General features: G+C 41.4%; 1 protein-coding gene across 1 annotated transcript in view; it reads left to right on the top strand.

The window, feature by feature from the left end:
• FLT1 (fms related receptor tyrosine kinase 1) overlaps positions 1-25,170 on the top strand; it is a 194,216-nt gene that overhangs the window by 90,021 nt on the left and 79,025 nt on the right. Inside the window, exons 12-14 of the mRNA XM_037058896.1 lie at positions 1,664-1,772; positions 7,992-8,300; positions 12,972-13,118. Coding sequence (XP_036914791.1) covers positions 1,664-1,772; positions 7,992-8,300; positions 12,972-13,118 — 565 coding nt within the window. The remainder of the gene's footprint in view (positions 1-1,663; positions 1,773-7,991; positions 8,301-12,971; positions 13,119-25,170) is intronic.

Raw genomic sequence — 25,170 nt, 5'->3', positions numbered from 1 at the left:
TGCATGGGTCTTAACTATGGCAAATGAGTACATCTGATGATTCTCCTTGGTCATGGAACCCGGTTCTTGTTCTTAGTTGCTTTGAGTTCAGTGAAATCATAATAATTTTTAATAGAAACCCAAATATAACTTTCAGATTCAGGTCATAGCTGTCCATAATATCAGATATTCTCAAGCCAAATAAAAATGAGGTGTTCAGCTATTCATTAAGAAATAGTAAATCTGAGACTCTAAATAGGGTTCTGCTGAGGCCCATTAGGGAAAACACTAGAGAGCTAACTCCATAAGAAAGCAGTGCTTAGGGGAGAGTCCAGCAGTGAGGGAGGGGCTTCGAGGCCCCAGACTGCGTCCCTGCGCCTGAACTCGTGTGGCACGCTGCTTCAGGCTTCTGAGCCTGGGTTTGCTGAGACATGTCCTTCCAGCTGCCACCAGCTAACACGTAATTTCACGTGGCCCCTACAACCTTCTCTCCTAACTGCTTTCATTTCCTTCCATGACTCTTAAGTGGTAGGTGCAGTAATTAAAAGGAAAGGGCTATCCAGAATTTTTTTTATTCCCCACCTCTTACAGATTAATAATCAAAAGGGAGACACTGGAGCTCTCTCCCATTCACTTCACTGCTTATCTGTCTTTTTGCGAGTGTTCCTCTGTGAAAGAGAGAGAATATATTGGATTTTCAGGTCGGGACACTTTTCTTTATAATCTTAAAATGGTCCTTCAAGGTTTCAAATAAGAGGGTCATATTCACCTCTGTCTCCCTCAAAACATCTGAGCAATGCCCAGGAAAAGCTCAGTCAGTGTTTGCTAAATTGAATGAAAAATGCCACAGGTTGTAAATACTTTCATTTCTAATAACTTTGATAATACAAAAAGGACATCTGGATATATGTAATTAAACAGATCCAACAGACAGAAGAGGCACCATCATTTAAAACTCACTATAATGGAGTGAAAATTACAGAGAATATGGAGTGATGGACTTGACTAAAAATAAGGAGTATATTTTTAGTCCTCCTTATCTGTAGAATAAAGACAGAAATAGCTTAATTTATTGAATGGGATATGAGAACATGTAAAGTGCCTAGCACATTACCTGGTAACACAGAAAAAACATAAGGCTTTTTCTAGAATTTGTGTTGACCACTTTAGAAAGTCCATGGTCACATTTTTGACCTTGAGCACATAAAAAAAATGGTTCGGTCAACCTATCTCTTCTGTCCCTGCTCACTTAACACACTAAGGTTCCTGTTCCCAGAGAGCACCCACAATCTCAGGCCATCCAAATGAGGCAGGCCTCAGCCTCACCTGTTGCTCTCATTGACGTGGAACTGACCACCTCAGAGAGTAGGACGTGCAGTCCCACATCTCAGCTTCAGGTCTTTAATTGTTGCACCAGCAGCACCAGATAAATAACCCTGAAACCCTCGTACGCGGCGGACGTCATTGGCTCCGGTCTACTGAGGACCTGCTTTCCTGTTATTTTTCCATTCTCGCTGGGGCTCGGAAAGGGGAGAGCCTTCTGGTAACCACCACTCGTGCATGCAATTACTGTCTTTGTTGAATGAATGAAATAGCTGAATCATTTCAACCCGCAGAAGTAGCTGACAGACATTCAAATGGTGCTTTGTCCTATCACAAGCTAAAATTTCCTTTTCTTTTGTAGACTGCTAGCACCTTGGTTGTGGCCGACTCTAGAATTTCTGGGTCCTACAGCTGCATGGCTTCTAATAAAGCTGGGACTGTGGAGAGAAACATAAACTTTTACATCACAGGTAAGCCACGCACCCTCTCCTCCAAAAGGCAGCCTGGTGATTTCAGTTGCTCCTCAGACCTTGTTTGCTGTTAGAGCACTCACAGACTGAGTGATCTTGATTTAAAGAAAACATTCCATAGAATTGTTAAAGTGTGAGGGCTTTCATCCTTTCCCTTAGGAATCGTATTCTACAGCATCACTGAATCTTCTAAAGAGTAATTTCCCTGAATTCTCTTTTAGAGCTATCTGTGTATGTCTGGCTCCCAGGCTGGATTGTGAACTTGGGATCTTGTCCTGTTGACTTTCTAACTCTTTTCAGAACCTAGCCCCAGGTCTGGCACACAGCAGTTGTTCAGGAACAAGCAAGGAAACCAGTTGTAATGCATTATAATACAGTATAATATAATTTAACCAAAAAAAGCTAATTGTTCCACAACTTAATATCAACTTTGTGAGAAATGAGTCTCTCCTATAGAAAGAAATCTGAAACTGAGTTTTGATGACGATAATTAATGCACTATTTTTTGGTAGCATTTAAGAATGTTTGGCCTTAAATAGGACCATCTCTGCACATCTTAAAACTTCCAAGGTACACACATAGCACTCCCGGTGTCCTTCCACGGGTACAGGAAGGAAGAAGTAGCTCAAAGTATAAAAACAATCGCCTGGCTCCACACTCCCCCAATTTCTGAGGAAACCTAGGCGGTGTGCCAACTCTTTGGAAACTTCACACTGCATGAGGCAGGCTGCAGTGGTTGCCTACGTTCTACAGAAAGAAAAGTAGGTCCAACGTCCTGAGACGTAGGGGCTGTGAGGTTGTAGGGAGCCTTTTGGTAAGGAAGCCAACCTGAGAAGCTGCCCTAGGAGACACCCTGAGCAGGTTGCTGCAGAGTGTCGGAGCTGGAAGAGACCTTCAAGCCCCGTGTCCCGGACATGCAGAAATCGGGTCTGCAGATGGGAGGAGACAGACAGCAGAGCCACTCTAGACTAGACCAGCCCCTGTCTTCTCAGATGTGAGAAGTGGAAGGACAGTCATCTTTGCATTCATTCCAAGTAGGGAAATCCTTTACATTGAGAAGGACTCAGATACCAATTTCACACAGATCCAATCTCAGACAATTTAGACTGATGAAGTGCAAAGGTTTACATTGTCCTGAGCATTCAGTTGGAAACAAGTTACCATCCAAATCAATAGGCACTACGCGTGTGATTTAGAGTACAAAAGCCTAAGCCACTCCTGTTTCGAACAATTGGCAAGTTTGTACAAGTTCATTGTACTGGCTATTAGATAGCACAGTTTAACTCTTACCGGGCACTTGTAGAAATATTAGTGGTGCCCTGTCTTTCTAGGAAAGATAGTTTTAACGCCAAGGAAACAAAGAAGAAATGTTGAATTATATATATCCTAGTATCCAAAGGTATGTGCAGAAGTAATATGACAGATATATTTGCCAGTGTTGAGCCAACGCTGTCCAACAGAAATAGAAGCTGCATATGTAACTTAAAATTTTATAGTATCCACATTTTTAAACGGTGAAAGGAAAAAAGTGAAATTAACTTTATTAAGCCAATATACTCAAAATATTATCAACCTGTCCTTGACTTTTTAAAAAATACTGCACTGCTTCAGTTTTTAAATTTTAAATTAATTGAAGTAAAGAATTGAATAAACCTCAGTTTTTCATCACCCTGGCTCCACTGTAAATGGTCACTAGCCACACGGGGCTCTCAGTTCTGTGTTGTACAGTGAAACTTGAACCCTCAGAGAAGAAGGCGGGACTTGAGACAGTCCTGGATTTGAGGCACCACTGAGCAGAACTAGAATCTGAACATGTAGAAAGAAGAGTACAGTGCTGTCCTGGTGTTTTCAGAGTCAAGGCAAGAAAGAGCACCACAAAAAATACATCTAAACACATACAGGTTCTAGTTCAAGCAAATAGCTGTTAAATGTTTCAGCCTCTGGGGATGAACTTGCTGTCAATGAGGACCTGAGAGATCAGGTCCAAATTTTGAGTTCTGGGACTACTCTGAGCTCCTCAGCAAAGTGTGGCAGCACCTAGCCGTGTAGAATGGAGCTGCTCCTGACTCCCTTCTTCCCTTTCTGCTCCTGTCTCTTCCCCACTTGGTGAGGGGCCATGAACCCATGCCTGGGCTCCCCAGCCCGCAATGCAAACTCCTCCCATGCCTCTCATGAACAGTCTTCCCTGGGACCTTGAAGTGTGCTCAGCAACACGACATACAGGATGACTTCAGGAAGACAGATCTGGAGAAGAGGAAAGAGACTTGGGATCATCTTTAGAGGGAATTACAGGATTCTGGGGAATCCCTTCCCCCAACAAGGATCCAGAAGGGAGAGTAACACAGGCTCTGAGTGAGCATGCCCACTTGGCCCATGGACTCTTTAAATTGTGAAGAAGGACAGCCAGACAGAGCCACCCAAAGGCCTAGGACAGGGACCCCTCTTGCCTAAATCTGGAGCAATGTTGGAAGAGGATGGACACATTGTGGAGGGGACCAGCATGCTCATTTCCTTATTATTCAGCATCTCCAGGAAAAGTGCACAGATGCCCAGCACGAACTGCAGCGCCCACGTCTTGCCTGTCTGTCCCACCCAGTTCCTCCTCGCTGCATCATAGACCCACACACGGTATTGTTGCTCATAGTGTCCCACCTGGTGAAGCTGGTCAAGGTGATCAGCTGAATTCAGAAAGAAATGCCCTCTCACCTCCCACCTTTCGATACAGTTAATAACTGTGGAGTGACTGAGACCTTTTCTAGATCCCAAGGCTTGTCCACAGAAAGGAGTGATGAGAATTCAATTCAAACATACCTACTTGAAGCTCTCACCATTTTCCCTCTAGAAAATCAAGAATCTTCATCTTAAAATGAACCACAAATTCAACCAAATTCATATTGCCTGAAATATAATTTTCTGAACTCTTCCTTACCAGTCATGAAAAGTTCTAGTCTTGATTGGTACGAATGGATTCATTTGCTTACATTCATTATTTTAAAACTAATTATTAGCTTTTTCTTACTCAAATCTTTGTCGCCAGATTTACTCTCATTAGAGAGGAGACTAAATACTCTTAGGAATGTTGCACCTTATGTGTCTATTTTGTGTGTCTATGCTCAGACCTACTGCAGATAATGCTTTCAAAAATCTGTCTAAAATTTAACTGCTTTAAATCTAGATCTGGGTTTGGTTCTTTGCTGAGCCTCATTTCAGTCGTGTTTCTCCTTCCTTAAAATACAGGGTTCGGCAGAAGTAAGGCTTGCTCGAGTGTGGTTGGTAGGCTACGTGAATGTCTTGCGTAAGATCATAGCAATTTGAACATTTCACCTAAAATGTCACATGGTGTGCTTGAGTGTAATATTGTTATGTGACAGAATGACATGCTTATGATTTTGTAATAAAAGATTTTGTAACAAAAAGGGATGTTATTTGTGCCAGACCCTGTCCAATGATAACTTAGTGTTGCCTTCTAAATCAATGAAAAGTGATCAATCACCTGCAGCCATTAGAACATTCCACTGCTTCGACCCTGAACTGGGCCAGTACATACATGTAGCAGCGACTTGAAAAAGCAAAACTTTCTGGTAACCACTCGCTTTCTTTTTAGAGAATGCTATTTCTGTTCTTCAGTAGAAGAGAAAGAAGCCTTCTTTATTCCCACATGACAAATGAGACACCTTCCGTCCTTTGGATTTCTTTCATCCTTTTAATTGTCTCTTTCATGAACTCAGTTCATATGTTCGACCCATGTGGTCAAAATGTCTACCCTCTTCGTGCATAGTTGACTCTCTCACCTAACCCCAGGTCGAATGTCTCTTCTGAGCAAGTGTCGATTCTTCTCTTCGACACCTCATATGCTGCCAGGGGCGTGACACCTGTTAGACAGACGAGTGTCCGTGGGTGCTGATGCTGCTTGTGCTGAATCTTTAACAGACACTTAAGTGTGGGAAGATTTCTTGTTTTTACTCTGAGAGTTAGAAGGCAATTCTTTCTTGGGTCTGTTTTTGTATTTAGGCAAAAAGAAAAAAAATCAACATGGATTAAGGAGAAAGAAAAATCCCTCTGGATTCATTAACTACTTTTTGGACATGTTATTTATCGTCTTCCAGGGACCAAAAGAGAATATCCAAGGGGCGATACCGAGATATAGAGAATCACTTCTGAGAGGCGGTCTGATAACGTACACCAAATTAGCTTCGCTGACCGTGTCCCCCGCATGAAAAACGGACCTCAGAGCCCATCGGGTTCTTTTCTTTTCCCGTGTGTGTGTTTTTGCCATTTTGCTGGCACTCGGCATGACTGTGGGTGTGTTAGCAATCACTGAGTGTGAAACAGGAACAGCACTGCCTTATCTCCTTGGTTTCCCAATGTCACTAAATGCATTTTATTTTGAGATTCCTGGTGGTGCTTGGCAAAGATAAACAAAATCTTCCATCAGGAAACCTGTGAGCTAATTTCCACAGGAAGTTTCAAACCACTGAAGTAAATAGAAACTCTCGACTTGGTCTCAGTGGTGTTACTTGGGCTCACTTAGGTTCCCGTATCAGATGTGACCTCATAAATGGAGTCTGTGGTCTTTAGAGAAATTATCTGATTGCACTCGGTGCTCAAGACTTCTGCTCTAGTGTATGCGTAAATGTGGGTGACTGGTGTGTTGATCCTTATACTTGGAAAATGTCCCAAATATAAAAAAGCTGCTGAATTACAGGGGCTATTTCAGACACCTTATTGTTGTGTTAGAAATGACTGTCAGCTGCTTCTGCATCTTCTGGCACATTCTTAGATTTTAATTTTCAAAGCAGGAAAACCTCCCCTGGCCTCCTCTCTCTCCAACCACTGATAGCTTCATAAGCCACTGTTACTCCCGCTCCCGGGCTTCAAATGAATACCTTGGCATTTCTTCAGACGTGACACTTTATAATAAAGCCAAAGCCCAGAAAAATCAGAAAAACAAGCAAAGTGCGATTTAGGAAAGAGTTGATACTAATCTAATTTTGGACTATTGTCTCTTTAAGGTTTAAAGGTTTCTTTATAGCTTTGTGTGCAAAGGATAATAATAATAATAATAATAATAGCGTAACATAGAGCTTTTCATCTTCAAAGCACTTTGTAAAATGTTGGCCCAAATTCTTTGCTCAAATACAGATACGCCACTAGTAACAAGCAATGCAAGGGTTTTGAGAGCAGATCAGTTCAGGGCCAGTAGCCAATGGTCTTTTAAAATCCTTTAGTGAAATGGTCCAAAATGAGACTGGGGACCTCTCAGGGCAAAAGCTAATGGTGGTCCAGGGTGAGAACTCTGGAGAGGAGAGCTCCTGAGGTGTCGCCAGGGGCACTTGGATGATGGACATGAAGGTTAGCCAGAAATGGGCACTGGAGAAAATGGCTTTTAATGACACAGATACTTCCAGAAAATGCTTAATAAGCTTTTGAGAGCAAATTTGAGTTTTAAAATTATCTGGCAACTCTTCCAGACTAGTTGTCTACCTCCTCAGAGGAAGTTTTTGCTCTTTCATGTCTGAGGGACGCTCTCACCATTGAGGGGCCCTGAGCCAGTGTGCTGGCTCTACCCGGCCACTGAGCCCGCTGTGCCAGCAAAGAGCAGGCAGAGTTGTGGATGGCAGCGCCGGGAGGGGGGGCGGCGGCACTACTGGCGACCCAATGACAGGGAACTTGGGGAAGCAGTGTTCTTTTGCTGGAACATTCAGGGTTGAAGTGGTGTTGACAGGCATGACTAGGTCTTTCTTCTGCCAGGCACCCGGGACTTCTAGTCTCACTTTCCACAACTTCCTTTGGATGAGCCTGACTGAATGAGCACCTTTGGTTTTTAGTACAAATTGCTGTTATTACTTTACTGTTTTGTCCTTTTACCAGTAGTTCTGTTCATGATACAGAAATGGGAAACATGGTTATTATCCCAAACTGTAAAAAAATAATTCCAGTTTGAAGAGCATATTTGGGCAAGTAAGGAAAATGTCCCATCCTACCAAGCATTCGGTTGGGCATTTCCTGCGTCGGATGGTTGAACTTAGTTGGTCCCCACCTGCTGTATTTGATCAGTGCCCCTAAAATAAACAGATAATCGTCCTTTTAATGCTGATGCTGACAGAATCGGTAGGAACAATTCTTCAGATCTTTGAATATCTCCTAATGAGATGCTGCCTCTCTGTGATGCATTGGTTTTTTTCTATGAACCAAAAGTTCTTTATTCTTGCTTTATAGATGTGCCAAATGGATTCCATATAAACTTGGAAAAAATGCCTACTGAAGGAGAGGACCTGAAACTGTCTTGCACAGTTAGCAAGTTCTTATACAGAGACATTACTTGGATTCTGCTGCGGACAGCTAAGAACCGAACCATGCACCATGGTATTAGCAGGCAAAAAATGAGCGTCACTAAGGAGCACTCCGTTACGCTTCACCTTGTCATCAAGAATGCTTCCCTGGAAGATTCAGGCACCTATGCCTGCCGAGCCAGGAACATATACACAGGGGAAGACGTCCTTCAGAAGAAAGAAGTTATAATTAGAGGTGAGCACTGCACCAAAAAGGCTGTTTTCTCTCGGATCTCCAAATTTAAAAGCACGAGGAATGATTGTACCACACAAAGTAATGTAAAACATTAAAGGACTCATTCAAAAGTAACAGTTGTCTCATATCATCTTGATTTATTGTCACTGTTGCTAACTTTCTGGCTCAGAGGAGATGCTCCTCCCAAAATGAGTTTGGAGTTGATGGGAGTAATAATGAGCCTCCAGGCCTGCACTGGGCTCCCCATCAGGCTGAGGGGTCTCCCTCAGGCCACCCAGTGACCTGGTGCGCGTTTGGATTTGGAGGATCCCCGCAGGCACACTCTGCGCTCTTGCTCTTTGCTGTCTTCTCCTGCCTGGTAAACAACAACCGGGAGCTGATCCCTGCCTTCCACTCTGATGCCAGACTCTTTGTATGTTTGAGTTTCAAAGCTGCACGAACTGACATGCTGGTTTCTGCCAAAGATGGACATGAATAACTTAATTTTCCAGCTGAGAATGAGTACAGTTGAATTTGAGACTCTGTCAGACCTCTGCCTGGTTTTATTTTGTATTATTTTATCTATTCTTCATTTGTAAATAGCACCTAAATACCAAGTTATAATGCTTATTTATTTGAAAATGCTTTTTTTTATGCTAAGCACATTAATCTTAAACTGGAGCTTCTAAAATGGGTCCCACGGGTGCAAGTGTTGGTATGATGCAGAGGTATTGAAGGTTGATCACAGCGGGAATCGGGAAAACTCACCCCAGTCAAGACCACTCCCGTCTCCTGCGACTCTGGGTAGCTGATCTACCAGTCCAGAGGCCAGTTTCTCCTCGCTGCTTCTGAGTGGACTGAACAGCTGCTGACAGCACCTGAAACAAAGTGGATCACACATTTGTTTTAACTATTTTTGTTTCCTGGTTATTCTTTAAATATGTGTCCTGTTTAACTGATGGCATTGGAAGGTGCACCACAATCAATTATTAAGCAAATAAAGGCCATTGTGACCAGAGATTTAACGCAGTCTTTTAAATGTAAATCTAAAATTTGCCCATTAAAAAAAGTCTACTTCCCCACATACCTAAGTCAGTAGGGTTTTTATGGTGATTAAGAATGGCAAAACTACCGAAGCATAATTCTGAGTCATTGAAAAATACACATTATTTTTAAACCAAGAGAGATTATAATCTCTTGTTTTAAGCTTGCATTTGAGGGGAAAGTGATTTTTTGACTAATTTAATATTCACTGTTCTATTGTTTTCATTTATGATTGATCATCATATGTGACTGGCATGAATTATTGGAAAACAAACCATAATGACCAAAATAGCCAAGGCTGGGAATGCCGTGGCCAGGCAGTCCAGTGGAAGCTGACAGTGTGACTGCCTTTCAGGCTTGGGAACTCCCTGGGGTGTTTCCGACTTTAGGTAGCAGACACTGTCCCACGGCTAAACTTGTCTTTCACGTGGGAATTGCTTTTGTCAAGTGTGAAAGAGTAAACAATACCATTTCCCCAGAATGCCAGTTTTACAGAGCCCGGAATACTCTGAAAACAATCAGTAACCTGGAAGTTGTCAGCCCAAAGGAAAGAATAATCAATTGTATGTTGAAATTTTACCTATGGCTCTTGTGCCTGGTGTCTTTGTTCATTATAAGTCAGTGTGTTTCTTCAGGAAACAGTACCTTAGACCCACAGACCTTGTGAGCCTGGTTTTTAGAGCAAATGGAACTGTGGGGGAGCGAGTGCTCTGGAAAGCATGGTGCATTGGACATGCAGAGTCTATCATTTCCTTCCCCTTAAAATTGCAACCGCAATTTTCGTGGGGAAGGGAAGGGTCTTTGTATTCACAGGACATGATTTTAAGTACTTCCAAGAGATGATTTTAAGAATTCTGTAATTAATTGTTCATTGTGTAATTGATTCTTCCAGAGAGTTTCAAAAAGAAAAGCAATTTTTTTATTAGTCACTTTTGAGTTTGAAGGAAGGGCGTGGTAGCAGGAAAAAGAGAGAGAGAAAAGAGCCAGTCTGGAGAAGAATGATGGAATGGAGGGCGAGAGGCTGGCTCCTCAGTCCCCATCCCATGCCGAATGGATGCTCTGTATGCGTGGGGCCTGGTGCATCTCTGGCGCAGAAACACTGGCATGAGATGGAAGAGCTGGTGGAAGCTCTCTTTGGCTACTGATAACCAGCAGAAATATTCTGTTAGTTCTGATTTTCTCAGTCTGAAGGGATCAGCTCCACTTTGTTAACTTTTGGGAAGCAGCTACCTATTGTCATCTAATAACTTAGTTTTAAAAATATATGTTGGATGTAACTTTCTTATTCAAAATGTCAACACAGATAACCATAAAGTGGAAATTGATAAAATGATCCCTTGATTGACTGGTCACTTAGAAATTAGCCCAAAAGGAGAATTTGCTTATAGGAGAACTTTTTTTCAGAAATGGGTACAAAGAAAAAAATCATACTACTGTAAGTTTCAGACCTGTTTATGTAAAGTCCTATGTTTATTCTGAAGCCTTTTGTTTGTTTCTCGTCTGAAGTTTGTGTGGGGCATATACAGCCTTTGGGAGTTCTTCATGACATTTCTGTTAAAAGCAAGTGTTCTCATCCATATAAGCATTGCTTTCTAGTACACCTGCCAGGAAAGCCAAATCCTGCCTGTGTTGATGATGTTACAGTTGGTAGCTATGAAAGTTATCTGGGTGCTGCAGACCCTGTGTTCAGATTTTCTTTTTATAAGGCCTATGGACAGTGGTCAGTTATTTGAGCATTTTCAGTACATGGGAAATCGCAAATGTACTCAGAGAAACTATTAAAAGTCTAACTTAGTGAACTGGATCTGAATTTTTATGAGATACATCACCAATGGCTTCCTACCATAAAAGGTACTAGATAGTAAATGACACTTTTCATCATCTTCCATGTTTCACTGACATGTCTGGGGTCTTTCTCACGTGAAACTGTCAAAACGGCCAGATTTTGATAGATGGCTACATTTTCAGTTAGTAAAGCTATTTGACAGATTGCACAGAACACAGACACAGAACTACTCAAATGGTTCTGTTGGGGGCAAGAGAGACCAGGAAAGACGCACAGATGCTGGTGAAAGGGTGGGGGAAGCATTTATAAATCAGAGCATTTCCTTCAGCATTCTTATTTCCCTTCATATTTCATCTTGTATAAAATGAGAAAAGGCTAATGATAAACTACGGAAAGCAAAATTTAACTGGAAATCTGTTTCTTCTAACATAGTAACACTGCCATGTTATACTATGTCAACATGTTTAAGAGTTACATGATAATACACTTTTTAACCTGAGATTTCTAAATTGCTTCAATGAATGCTAATCCTGAGAGTTTCCCCACAGGAATAAGAGAAAGGTTTGGGGCCTCGGCAGAACCGCAGGGACATGGAGCCAAAGCCATGGCAATGTGTCATCTCTCATAGCATTGCAGTCCCTCCTAAGCTGCTTTCACAGATTAGTACAATAAGATGAGAAAATCAGAAATGGTCAGAGAAAGCTCATACTGTGTAATTGAAACCAGTGATGCAGAATGTGTAAGTTACACCAAAATTCTTTTGATTTCTGTTCCGGAATTTGCTGCAAAGGGGGAAATGGATGATTTGGGCGGGTGGGGAAGACATCAGGAGTTGTTTTTACCTTTTTACTGTGGAAGCTTGAGCACCTGCTTCACTAGAATGTACAGACATCAGCAGGACTGACTGGCTACTTTGTTAAATAGACACTGTACTCACTGGGGCCTCGGGGGTACTGCTGTTCCTGTGTGGGATTTTACTGTTGTAATGTATTTCATCCTAATGTATTAAGTTCATCTTGTTGTACTATATTGGTTGGCATTTTATTAAAATAAATTGTATTGTATTATATTTGTATGTTTTAAGAGAAAATAATATAAAATACAATATTGTACTATTATATAGTGCAAAAACCACAAATCTGTGCCTCTGCCTCTTGAATGAATCCTTTGGTGGCTTGCATTTGGGAAGGGAACAGAGGAAAGAAATAATCAATAAAGCTTTCAAAGTTCAAGAAATTCTGCTGTTTGGTCTGCTGCCTTACAACCTAGGTTACTGACAGCTGAGAAACACAGACATGCCCTCACAAACACAGCTATACAAGTGCCTACAAAATTATATTAGCTCATCACCACCATGCTATATTTTTATGTAAAAAGCCATTACAAGCCTGTATTCAAAATTATGTTTTTCCTTTCTAGTTCCTAAACTATTGTGCAAAATCCTTAGGTTTTAGAAAAGCTTCTCTCAGAAAAAAAGAAGAAAGAAAGAAAGAAAGAAAGAAAGAAAGAGAGAGAGAGAGGAAGGAAGGAAGGAAGGAAGGAAGGAAGGAAGGAAGGAAGGAAGGAAGGAAGGAAGGAAGGAAGGAAGGAAAACTAATTGGCCAGGCAAAAAATCTTGATATTGATATGTAAAAACAAAGAATTTAGTTCTTGATCTTACTCTGAGTTCTAATGAATTTCAATATATTGTACCAGCTTAATAAAGAAGAAGCAGTAGGTTAATCATAGAAGAGACATTAGGGAAGAAAATACAAATGAAACCTTACAGTCGAGTTTTGCTTGTTCCATGTTTCAAATGTTGAGATGCATATACAAAAAAAGAAACTGACAAGTAATAACAACTCTCTTTCTTCATTCATTAGATCAGGAAGCACCACACCTCCTGCGAAACCTCAGTGACCACACAGTGGCTGTCAGTAGCTCTACTACTCTAGACTGTCATGCCAACGGTGTCCCTGAGCCTGAGATCACCTGGTTTAAAAACAACCGCAAAATACAACAAGAACCTGGTAAGAGATGTTTTCTTTGTGTTTACTCTTCCTCACTGTCCCCTTCTTCCCTCAACATTCCTACCCCTCCAGCCACTTGCTAATAGAGCTATAAAAAAAAAATGGGTTCTGGTTCATACTTACATCAACTTCTAGTGAGGAGTATTTGAGCCAGGTCTCATGCAGACCACGATTCTAACCCTACAGCATCTTCTGTAAACAATGCATTCAGAAAGAAATGGTAAGAGCCATGCGGGAAAGTTGTCAGTTCACCTTGACAACAAGGAGAATGTTGCCAGGATTAGTTCTTTGGCTTGCAGGACGGCAGAGCTTTGGACACTCAGCATAGATGAAGTTCAGAGTAGATTTATAACCTTTTATACTCACCTGTATCAGTTTTAATGGTTTGGTAAAAGGAATATTTTCATTGATATTTTATAATACTGGTAAATCTAAACTAATGATCATGTGTTTATTTTCCTTCAACAAAAAATATATTTTAAAACAGCTAGACTTAAATGAGTAAGTATAAACACTATCTATTGCTTGCCTTGTAATTCTATGGTTAAAATAAACTTATAATTTATATATGTTTATATAAGTTTATTAATCAATGGTATTATTTATAATTTTGATTATTAATTGCATTTATATTAAAAATAAAATTTTCATTTATTTGCAATAACCCAACAACCCAAATCAAATCACGGGCAATATGAAGCAGCCCCTAAATGTGAGTCCTCTACACAAAGTCTCCCTTTAAATTTAATGTATGGAAAGGGTTGTGGTATAATGAGCTCTCCTTCAGCCCACTCCCCTAATTAATCACCAGGCTGAGTGGGTTAAACTTACTAAATACTAAATATTCTCAAGTCCATTCTTTCTTCTGCTCTCCTACTGTTGCTCTCTAGATTCAGGTGCCCATTGTCTGTCCCCTGAACGTCTGCAGTGATGTCCTAACTGGTCTCCCTAGCTCTGTTTTCTTTCTCTGTATCTGTTTTCCACACAGCTGGATACAATGTAACTGGGAACATGCCACTTCCCTGTTGCATGTGTTCCATTGGCTCTTCGTCACAGGACCAAGTTCGACCCTCTGATAGAGCAGGCCCTCAACAACTGGCCCTGCCTACTCCTACAACTCTGTCCTCTCCGTACACTTTACATTCTAGCAATTGCCAAACTCCCTGAGATCTCTGCGAACTCTTGGAGACCGCGGCGCACTGTGCACCTGGTATGCTGCTCCAGTCCCCTGTGCCTTTGCTGTTCCCACGACACTTCTGCCTTGAGTGCCTACCTTCCCTTCCCCTAACACCTCCCCACTCCTTAGACCCACATTGGGTGTCCGCCCTCCAGAGAGCCTTGCTGAACTCCTGCAAACAGGGGGCACGTCCTCCTGGAGTCTTTATGATTTTTGAATGTTTCTATTCTCTCTTCCTGAGGTGCTTTATGATCATCAGTTCACATTGCCCTCTGACTGTGTTGTTCATCTTTCCTGGGCATGCTCTCTTACTCTCTGTGCATCAGCATTTCATGCCTTCACCCTGAGGGCAGACAATGGAGCTTAGGCTTATTTGCATCTTATTTGCTTTTTTATCCTCAGAACCTGGTACTGGGCTTGGCAGTCAATAAATGTTTTATGAATGAATGATCTTTAGAAAATCTTTTTCTATCCTTAGCAAATGCACTTGTTAGCACGAATGCTTAAACTTGGTGGGGAGACGGGGGCTATGCCACAGAATTTTTAAAGCTAAAGGAACCTTTGGAATATCTTTAGCCCCATTTATAAAATAGAAAATTTAGGTCCAAATAAGTGAAGTGATGATACATAATTAATATACATAATCTTGTCCAAAATGATACATAATTAAGACATGTAGTTTCATAGAAAACTAATCCCCTGACGTAGTCTACCAAAATAGAAGAATGAATAAATAGCTTGTGAAACTATACCTACTAGTATAATGTCCTCCCGTTGGAGATTCAGAGTTCACACCAGTATATTAAGCACCCAAAGAAGTCCTGTGCTGAAGAAATCAGGTGAACCATGATTTCAAGTTCTGTATTCCCTCAGCTTTCTTAGACCCAAAATACTTTTTATGAAATGTTAATGTAAGATGTTGAGTGATTCTTTGAAAAAGTCCATTTTACTTAAGTTCAGTTTTTATACTTTGGATTTAGATTAAAGAATTATAGTTGAACCAGTTTTGAAAGCTCAGAACCATTCTGGGCCTAGAGGATAAACACGCAAGAGAATGTTGCAAGGCAGTTCCTACAAATGGAGAAAGATTACGAGGTGTTAGGGAGGGTCTGAGTACTAGCATTGTCCTCATTGGCCAGAGGATTTGGGCAACTCACCCCTTACTCTCTGAGCCTCAATTTCCTTATTTATAAAATTGGGATAAGACTGACCTCATGGGCATGTGGTGAGGTTTAAATGAGTTACTATAAGTTGGCACGTAATCATGACTTACTTAGTAAATAAGACCTTCTGACCCACTTCATTTAGATAGAAATTGGCCAATGAGTTATCAGAATTCATTAGAAGGTGTCAGGTCAAGCATCAGACAACTCTAAATCCAATAAAGGTACGTTCCTCTCGGCTTTCTTTGATCTTCTGAGGGCCAAAAGAAGAATATGTACAGAATCTTATAAATTGTTATATAAAATCTTTTCTGAATATTATTCTAATATGCTACTCTTAGGATTTATTGAGTTCAACTCTATTAGGTTGTCAGTTTTATCTCTCTTCCCTTTTTTTACTCCTTAAAACTACTACAGCCTTTTGAAAAGGAATTTCTTCATTTTCTGGAGCTGATCTCTCACATGCATATAGTATTTATAAAGTTTCTTATGTAAAATTTCTATCTGAGGCAGCAAATTCAGCAGCCAGTGCAATATGCTCTGTGACTATGACCCTTATGCTCATGCATGTAGATATCTTCCAAAACAACAGTTCTTTCACAGTGATGTCTGTTTACAAGCCTCTGGGTAAAGATTACAGGTAACCACAGTGATACTCTTTGACTCACCATCGGTGGTTTCAAAGCAAAAAATGGAAAAACATTGAGATTTTGACTGAAAACTGATTCACAATATACTAAGCCTTTGGGAAGCTAGACTGAGAGTAAAAGCCCTGAGGATAAATTACATCCTTTAGAGACTTGAGAGGCATCTTTTATATGAAGTCTGGCAACTCAGGAAGAATTTATACACTGACAGCACTTTAGTGACCTTGGATCGCTGATAAGATCTGGCCCATTATCATTGTTATTTGTCAAATGACAACTTACTCCATTCCAAAGAAAATAGGAGAGAGGAAGCAGGGTGCGTGTGAGAGCTCACTAGACAGTGGCCACAAAATACCTGTTGCGAGGACTTAGGGGACTAGGGCATTTTCCCGCCCTGCTCATTTCCTCTCAGGAAAACCTTTCAGTGGGACACAGCCATTTCAAGAAAGTGTTATGAAAGCTGAGTACTAAAGTCTTGGGTATCAAACAAGAACAAAAAGGACCCTCAGCGCACAGACCCAGGAAAGCATGTGTGCAGGAGATATGAAGCAATTCCACCAGGGCAACCCAAGTGAGAAGAAACCGGGCACCCCAGAGGCCGTGCTACCTGACACCCCACGGAGAGGGTGCCCTGCCACCAGCCTCTAACTCCAGCACAAGCTCAGGCTTTCCAGGGCCTCCATTACATGGCCCACACTACTAATTATGACTCACCCCCGGCACCCTCAGCACCGCCAGCACCCCTAGCACTCCCAGAGTGTCTCCTCTTTCCTCTCCGCCTCAGCCTCTGGGCCCCAGGGGCTGCCCTCAGCAGGGGTCCTTCTTTCACACCCCTTTTCTCTGATGTCTGGCTTTAGTTTCAGTTCCTGTCACAGAGAACATCACTCGGTTGTTCCCTTGTTTTATGTATCTTATTTTTAAAACCTCAGTAGATAGATATAATCTTAGTATGTCTTCTTTATTAAAAAAATAATAAAGATTGAGTATTCACCAGGTATCAAGGCACTGCGTTAGGAGTTTTACAAATATCTCATTTACCTTTCACAGCTGTCATCTGAGGTGGGTAATGTTATTAGATTCATTTCACAGTCTCTTTTAACAGGCACTTGTTGGGCGACCGGTGCTGTTCTAAGCACTTTATTAATATTAACTTCTCTGCTCCTCAAAACAATTCTGTGAATTTGCTAAGCTGTTATGCCTGGGTCACAGATCAAAGGATGAGGAAGTAGAGTCAGAGAGGAGCAATAACTGGCCCCAGGTCATAGAGTTAGTGGGGAGGTGACCAAGGCTCAGACCAGAAGTGACCATGGGCCTGTGCTCTGCACCTGAGGAGGTGGGGCTACGCATCAGTACACATCACTCACAAAAGAACAAAGAGGTGCTAGTTTTAAATGACCTCATGGCCATTAACAAACATGTATTTAAACAATGAATATTTTCTTATATCTAACCCTAAAAGAGTAAGCTTCCTAAAGACTACAGTTTATGTTTTAATTTATTTATTTAAAAATTTTAAAGCATAATAAAAAGATTTAAAACACTTTTAAAAAGCAGACATGCCATACACAAAGTTGAAAATTATTTTGAACCCAAATCGAGTTACTTTTCAGTTTTTAAAGTTCTAGAATGCATTGCATATCAGCCCAACACACTTTCACTCACTCAGCAAACATTAACAAGACACACCTTTGTGTCTGGTGCTATTCTTGGCTTGGCGAATACAGCCGTAAACAAGAAAACTAAAATTGGGTAACCAAATATCTAGTGTAATTAATTCCTGTGCTTAAATAAATACAGCTTCTTCAAGCAGCAACCATGTGTGTCCTAACTTACTCACTATCATCATTTCTATTAACCAGATTTAATGGGTCTAAACATGGGATAAGATGAATTAATAAATGGGATGAGTAGAAAATAGCATGGCTCAATAACAGGATTAAAATGTGGACAATGGATGGGAGATAAAGAGAAACTCTGTGAGAAGCAGTGAGGGCAGCAGAGCATTAACATTAGACCTGAGCAAAGAAAGAATTAGAACTGTTAGGAGGGACTGATGGGGTGCAAAGAACTGGAAGAGGGAGGTAATTTGAGACATATTTACTTTGAAGAGACCCTGGAAAAGAGAATGGACTGGGCATACCAAAAAGAAAAAAAAACAAAACCATCATTTGGAAGGACCCATACCAAAAAAGCACCATGCAAGAGTTCTCATTGGAAACAGATTCTGTGTGACAGTGGCTGCTTTGAGGACTGTTCAAGTCTTAGAGGTATAGAGACAGCAAAGCTCTTTTAGGAAACATTCATTCCTGTTGGGCTAAAAATGAAAATGGTTCACATCCAGACTGGGGATAATGGGAAGAGATCACCTTGGAAAACGTTTGACTCCCTGGAGTGTCTTCACTACTTCTCCAGCTACGTGGCCAAGGGACCAGCAGTTCCTTCAAAATGATCAACAGTTACCTTTCTACCTCGCACTTCACAGATCCTCCAAAGAGGCCCTAACTATTTTTAAAGGACATATTGTGTGAACAAGGGGTGCCTGTTGGCAACGTCCTTCAGAATTGGCACGTGAGGATTCAAGATATGTTTGCAAAACACATATGGCAAAAGGCCTATCTAGCCTGGTTTCACACTGACATGAGAATAAATCATCGCACAAACAATTGTTCAGAGAAAATTGGGGTATTTGAAAAAGTCATTAGAATGCTAAACAAAGTAAAAACCTCTCCTTCTCTGGAAATATTTAAGAAAACAGAAGGCAATATTGACCTGAGATGTTTTTAGTCAGGCCTGCCGGAACCCAAAAAACCATCATCAAACTATTATTTAAACTAAATTTCTATAACAGCAAAATATTTTCAGAATACTTTAAGATTAAAGCAGTAGGGGACTTCTGCCAAGATGGAGGCATAGGTGGAAACACTGTGCCTTCTCCCACAAACAAGTTTGAATACAACAAAGGTTTGGAGAACAAAGACACAGCCAAAGAACAGAAAATTGAATTATACGGAAGTCCGACAACAACGAACCCATTCAATCCGGATGGTAAGAGGGGCGGAGCCAGCAGCAGAACAGGGTTGGGCAGAAAAGATCCCCAGACCTAGGCGCACAAGTGGCCCAGACCCAGTCAGGGTGTGGGGCAGACTGACCCCGGTCGCACATTCTCCCACAGTGAGACGGACCACGCAGGCCCCAGGGGGTGAGGGCTGATGGTGGTGGCACACTCGCGTGCAGTGGGACGAAATGCATGGGCCTAGTGACAGTGGCAGCTGCCACACCTGTGGGGGCCGCGGCGGGAGGCGGCAGACGGGACGCCATTGCTCCTCTCTGACCCCACCCCCACATACAGCATCACAACCCAGCCACTGAGTTGCTCTGCTCTGGTGAACACCTAGGGCTCCGATCCTGCTACTTAACAGGCACAAACAGCCCAAAAGATGGCTCAAGAAGAACTCAAAGTCCCAGAGCCAATAACTCTCAGCGACTGAGAAATTGCCAGCCTCTCAGAAGCACAATTCAAGACACTGTTTATCAGGATGCTCACAGAACTGGTTGATTATAGTCACAAATTAGAGGAACATATAAAGGCTAAACTAATTGAAATGAAGGGAGATGCACAGGAAACCAATAGCGATGGAAAGGAAACTGGGACTCAAATCAATGGAATGGACCAGAAGGAAGAACAAAACATCCCACCAGAAAGGAATGAAGAAATGAGAATTCAAAAAAATGAGGAGAGGCTTAGGAACCTCCAGGACATCTTTAAACGTTCCAACATCCGGATTATAGGGGTACCAGAAGGGGGAAAGAAACAGCCACGAGTGGAAAACTTATTTGAACAAATAATAAAGGAGAACTTCCCCAGTCTGGCAAAGGAAATAGACTTCCAGGAAATCCAGGAAGCTCAGAGAGTGCCAAAGAAGTTGGACCCAAGAAGGAACACACCAAGGCACATCATAATTACATTAGCCAAGACTAAAATGAAGGAGAGAATCCTAGAAGCAGCAAGGGATAAGGGGACAGTCACCTACAAAGGAGTACCCATCAGACTGTCAGCGGATTTCTCAAAAGAGACCTTACAGGCAAGAAGGGGCTGGAAAGAAGTATTCCAAGTCATGAAATCCAAAGACCTACAGCCAAGATTGCTTTATCCAGCAAAACTTTCATTTAGAATGGAAGGACAGATAAAGTGCTTCTCAGATAAGGTCAAGTTCAAGGAGTTCATCATCACCAAGCCCTTATTATATGAAATGCTAAAGGGACTTATATAAGAAAAAGAAGATGAAAAATATTAACAGTGAAAGGACAGCAAACTCACAGTTATTAACAACCACACCTAAAACAAAAGCAAACCAAGAGGACAGCTAGATCAGGAGTGGAACCATAGAAATGAAGAACACATGGAGGGTTAGCAACAGGGGAGTGGGAGGAGGAGAAGGGGGGAGAAGGTACAGAAAATAGCATAGACGGTAGGTAAAGATAGATAGGGGGAGGGCAAGAATAGTGGGGGAAATATAGAATCTAAAGAACTTGAGACATGTGGTTATAAACTAAGGGGGGAGAATGGTGGGGGAGGGAGTGTGTGGGTGGAGGGGAATGAAGTGGGGGGAATAGAACAATTTTAATGGTATAATCAATAAAATATATTTTTAAAAAAGATTAAAGCAGTAGGATTGGAACAACAAAGAGTTTAGAAAGAGTAAGTTCTGTCTTAAATAGACTGAGGTTGGAAGAGTAGAGAAGCTCTAACCCACTGATTAATGATATTCATGATGAATTAGAGACCTGGGAACCTTGGTGTCCAGGACTATTTAGTGACTTAACAGGGAGTTCCTTCCTGTCACCACTATATCACTGACACCAAATATCTGCATATGTAAATGCATTTTCAGACCAAGGTGACCTGTCATAGTACCTGGAAAAACAGAATTATATCTGAAGTTTAAAGTGCTTTTCATAGATCTAGGAGAGATCGTAGGGAAAAGGAGAGGAAAGAGATGAATGGAAATATTAATGCCTGGGAATAACCAACTGTCACCCTCAGGCAATTTGAATTGGCAGCTTTGCTTGATTTCTTTAGTAAAAATAAAATTTGGAAATGTCAATTATCTTTTGCAAAACTTGAATAGTAACTTCTTTTTCTTATGAAACCCGCCTTTATAGTGCATAGTGAATTAAGAAATATTGCAGAAAGGAAATGTGTACAGGATTCCCAGGTACACTATGGCAGTGCAAGGAAGGGGAGCTGGCTGCTCCACTTATGACCCCCACGGAGCCAGCCAATCTGTTGATGTGATTGGCTAATCAGCCGTCTTACCATTCCTTTCTCTTCAATGTGTCATGTACACAGACCAAGAAGGGCCCAGCTTCTCTAGCAGATATGCCAGTAGCTCTTCTTCCCTGCCAAAATCTTCAAACAAGTTCTTACGTTTAGGTGTACCTCTGACAAAAATATAAGCATAAAGGACATCCTGCACATGTTGCAGAACCAAGGCTTGATTCTTTCCTAAGGATAAACTTCCATTTAGAAGGTGAAGAGAAAAGAGTGAAATTAAGGAGTGGAGTGGGTAATAACAGGGAAGACATACAGTTGGTTGGCTACAAGCCCAACCTCAGAGAAAAAGGAACCCTGACTTGAACCATAGTCCTAACATGGTGAAAAATGGAGAATATTACTTTATTCACTTCCAGAAATTCTGCAATGACTTGTTAATGTCTGGTTAGTTCAAAGAGACTGATGGGAACAACTGTAGATTTCTATGATTTACATCCAGGAAAGTAAAGTAGCCCAAGAGTACAGTCCCATTTTGTATTTGAAATCAAAAGTTATTTGTGGAGAATTGATCTTGACGTCCTCCAATATACCTCTTTACTGTCAAGTTCCAGCTTTTGTAGGTCTTGCACATACATACACAACATTATATTATATCATAATGCTTTGCCCTCCCACCCCAGATTTCTTGGAGGCATTTTCCAGCATATCATTCTCATCCCCACTCAGCCCAGAAATGCCTCACAGCAAGACCCACCAAGGGACCACACATTAGGTGGCACAAATCCATTCGCATCAATGGCAGGGATCCTGCCAGCAGGTTAAATGCTTGTGTGCTTTTTTCCCCATATTTTTAATTGTTGTTCAAGTACAGTTGTCTCCATTATCTTCCCACCCCACCCCCATTGTGTGCTTTTTTTAAAGTCCTAGAATTTTCAAATGAAAAATTTAGGATATAAGAAATGCACAGTTCAAAACACTGGATACTCACAGGACTGGTTGATTTTAGTCACAAATTAGAGGAACAAATGAAGGCTAAACTAATTGAAATGAAGGGAAATGCACAGGAAACCAATAGTGATGGAAAGGAAACTGGGACTCAAATCAATTGCGTGGACCAGAAGGAAGAAAAAAATGACCAAACTGAAAAATATGAAGTAACAAGAATTCAAAAAAATGAGGAGAGGCTTAGGAACCTCCAGGACATCTTTAAATATTCCAACATCTGAATTATAGGGGTACCAGAAGGGGAAGAGGAAGAGCAACAAGTGGAAAACTTATTTGAACAAATAATAAAGGAGAACGTCCCCAATCTGGCAAAGGAAATAGACTTCCAGGAAGTCCAGAAAGCTCAGAGACTCCCAAAGAAGGTGGACCCAAGGAAGAACACACCAAAGCACATCAGAATTACATTAGCCAAGATTAAAATGAAGGAGAGAATCCTAGAAGCAACAAGAGATAAGGGGATAGACACCTACAAAGGAGTTCCCATCAGACTGTCAGCTGATTTCTCAAAAAGAGACCTTACAGGCAAGAAGGGGCTGGAAAGAAGTATTCCAAGTCATGAAATCCAAAGACCTACATCCAAGATTGCTCTATCCAGCAGAGCTTTCATTTAGAATGGAAGGGCAAATAAAGTGCTTCTCAGATAAGGTCAAATTTGAGGAGTTCATCATCACCAAGCCCTTATTATATGAAATGTTAAAGGGACTTATCTAAGAAAAAGAAGATAAAAAATATGAACAGTGAAAGGACAGCAAACTCACAGTTATTAGCAACCACACCTAAAACAAAAGCAAACTAAGAGGACAGCTGGATCAGGAGTGAAACCAGAGAAATGGAGATCACATGGAGGGTTAGCAACAGGGGAGTGGGAGGAGGAGAAGAAGGGAGAAGGTACAGAGAATAAGTAGCATGGACAGCAGGTAGAAAATAGACGGGGGGAGGGGCAAGAATAGTATAATAGTATGGAAAATACAGAATCTAAAGAACTTGTGACACATGGACATAAACTAAAAGGGGGGGGTAANAGGAGAAGAAGGGAGAAGGTACAGAGAATAAGTAGCATGGACAGCAGGTAGAAAATAGATGGGGGGAGGGACAAGAATAGTATAATAGTATGGAAAATACAGAATCTAAAGAACTTGTGACACATGGACATAAACTAAAAGGGGGGGTAATGGTGGGAGAGGGGGTGTGCAGGGTGGAGGGGAATGAAGGGGGGTAATGGGCCAACTGTAATGGCATAATCAATGAAATAAATTTTTTAAAAAACAAACAAAAAAAATGAAATGGGAGAGGACTCAAAAATGTGGCCATCACTTTGGGAAAAGCCCCTCCCTTTTTTTTATTGTGGCAAAATACATATAACGTAAATTTCACCATTCTAACCACTTTGAAGTGTATGGTTCAGTGACATTAAGTATGTACACAATGCTGTGTAACCATCCCCACTATCTAGTTTCAGGACTTTTTCATCATCTCAAATGGAAACCTCATACGCATTAAAGCTTCTCCCTTTTGAATCAGCCTCCTCTTTTAATTCTTTCTGTGGCCTCTTATGCAACACATGGAACTGTAGTGTGACATGGCCAAGATCAGAAGTTTTGTTGTCTGAAGAGCAGTCGATGTTTGCGGGACCAGTAGCAGAGAAAAAGAAATGGGGAATGAAAAAACAAAAAAGAGCAAAATGAGGAAACATAGAAATATGATGGGGGACAAGGGAGAAGAGACACCCAGCAGTCAACTCAGAGATTTCAGGGAGTATACCCCATCCAAAGTCACTAACCCCCAAACTAACATCTCTGTTTGGGCTCTCGGAATCGGAGGGGTCTCAATGCCCAATCTACACTGAAAACTGGGAGACTAAAGAAGGAAAACTCTCACAGTACCTTAGGTAAGTCTTCTTCTCTATCTTTTAGCAAAAAAAAATTAGATGAGGTTTTTCTGTTACAGCTATCTACAAATAATCATGGAAACCCCTCCTCTACTCAAGTACAAACTTGAAAACAGTGTAGCCAGAACCGAAAGTGACACAGCAATGTAGCTGGGGTCATCTCAATGCTCGATTCAATTAAGGAAAATAAGTACACGAATATATTCTCAGATAATTTATTCAGTGAACTCAGCCCATCACTCACATTACTCTGAATCGCTGAAAAAGTCAAATCAATAAAGTCTATTCCTGCGTTCCAGCCAAGATGGAGGCATAGGGGCAAATGCTTTGCTTCTTCACACAACCAGGAGAAAGAAAACAACCAATCTAAAAACAATGAACAACCAGAAGTGCCAGAAAATCAAACTGCATGGAATTCTGACAACCAAGGAGTTAAAGAAACATTCACCCAGACCAGTAGGAGGGGCGGAGACCAGGGACTGGCAGCTGAGTGGAGAGGACACTCAGCAAGGCAATGGGACTGTGGGGCTGGCTGAATGGGAAAATCAAGACTCAAAGCTAGCTGTAAACTACTGCAGGGGTCGCAATGGTGGGAGAAACTCCCTGCCTCACAGGAGAGAGTTCATTGGAAGGTGGGGCTGGAGCAGAGCAAGTGAGCGGCATTGTTCCCTCTCCGACCCCTCCCCAACAGACAGCACCACAGTGCAGCAACATGGGTTGCTCAGCCCTGGTGAATACCTAAGGCCCCTTATAACAAAACAGGTGCACTGAGACAAAGAAACATGGCCCAAATGAAAGAAAATCAAAGCTCGAAAAAAAAAGAGCCAAGTGATGAGGAGATAGCCAACCTATCTGATGCTGAGTTCAAAACACTGGTAATCAGGATGCTCACAGAAT

This window comes from Sturnira hondurensis, unplaced genomic scaffold (genome assembly GCF_014824575.4).
Source record: "Sturnira hondurensis isolate 20B ecotype Veracruz unplaced genomic scaffold, ASM1482457v3 Scaffold0010428, whole genome shotgun sequence".
NCBI lineage: Eukaryota > Metazoa > Chordata > Mammalia > Chiroptera > Phyllostomidae > Sturnira > Sturnira hondurensis.
The sequence above is the reverse complement of the archived record's forward strand: the minus strand, read 5'-3'. Positions and strand labels throughout refer to the sequence as shown.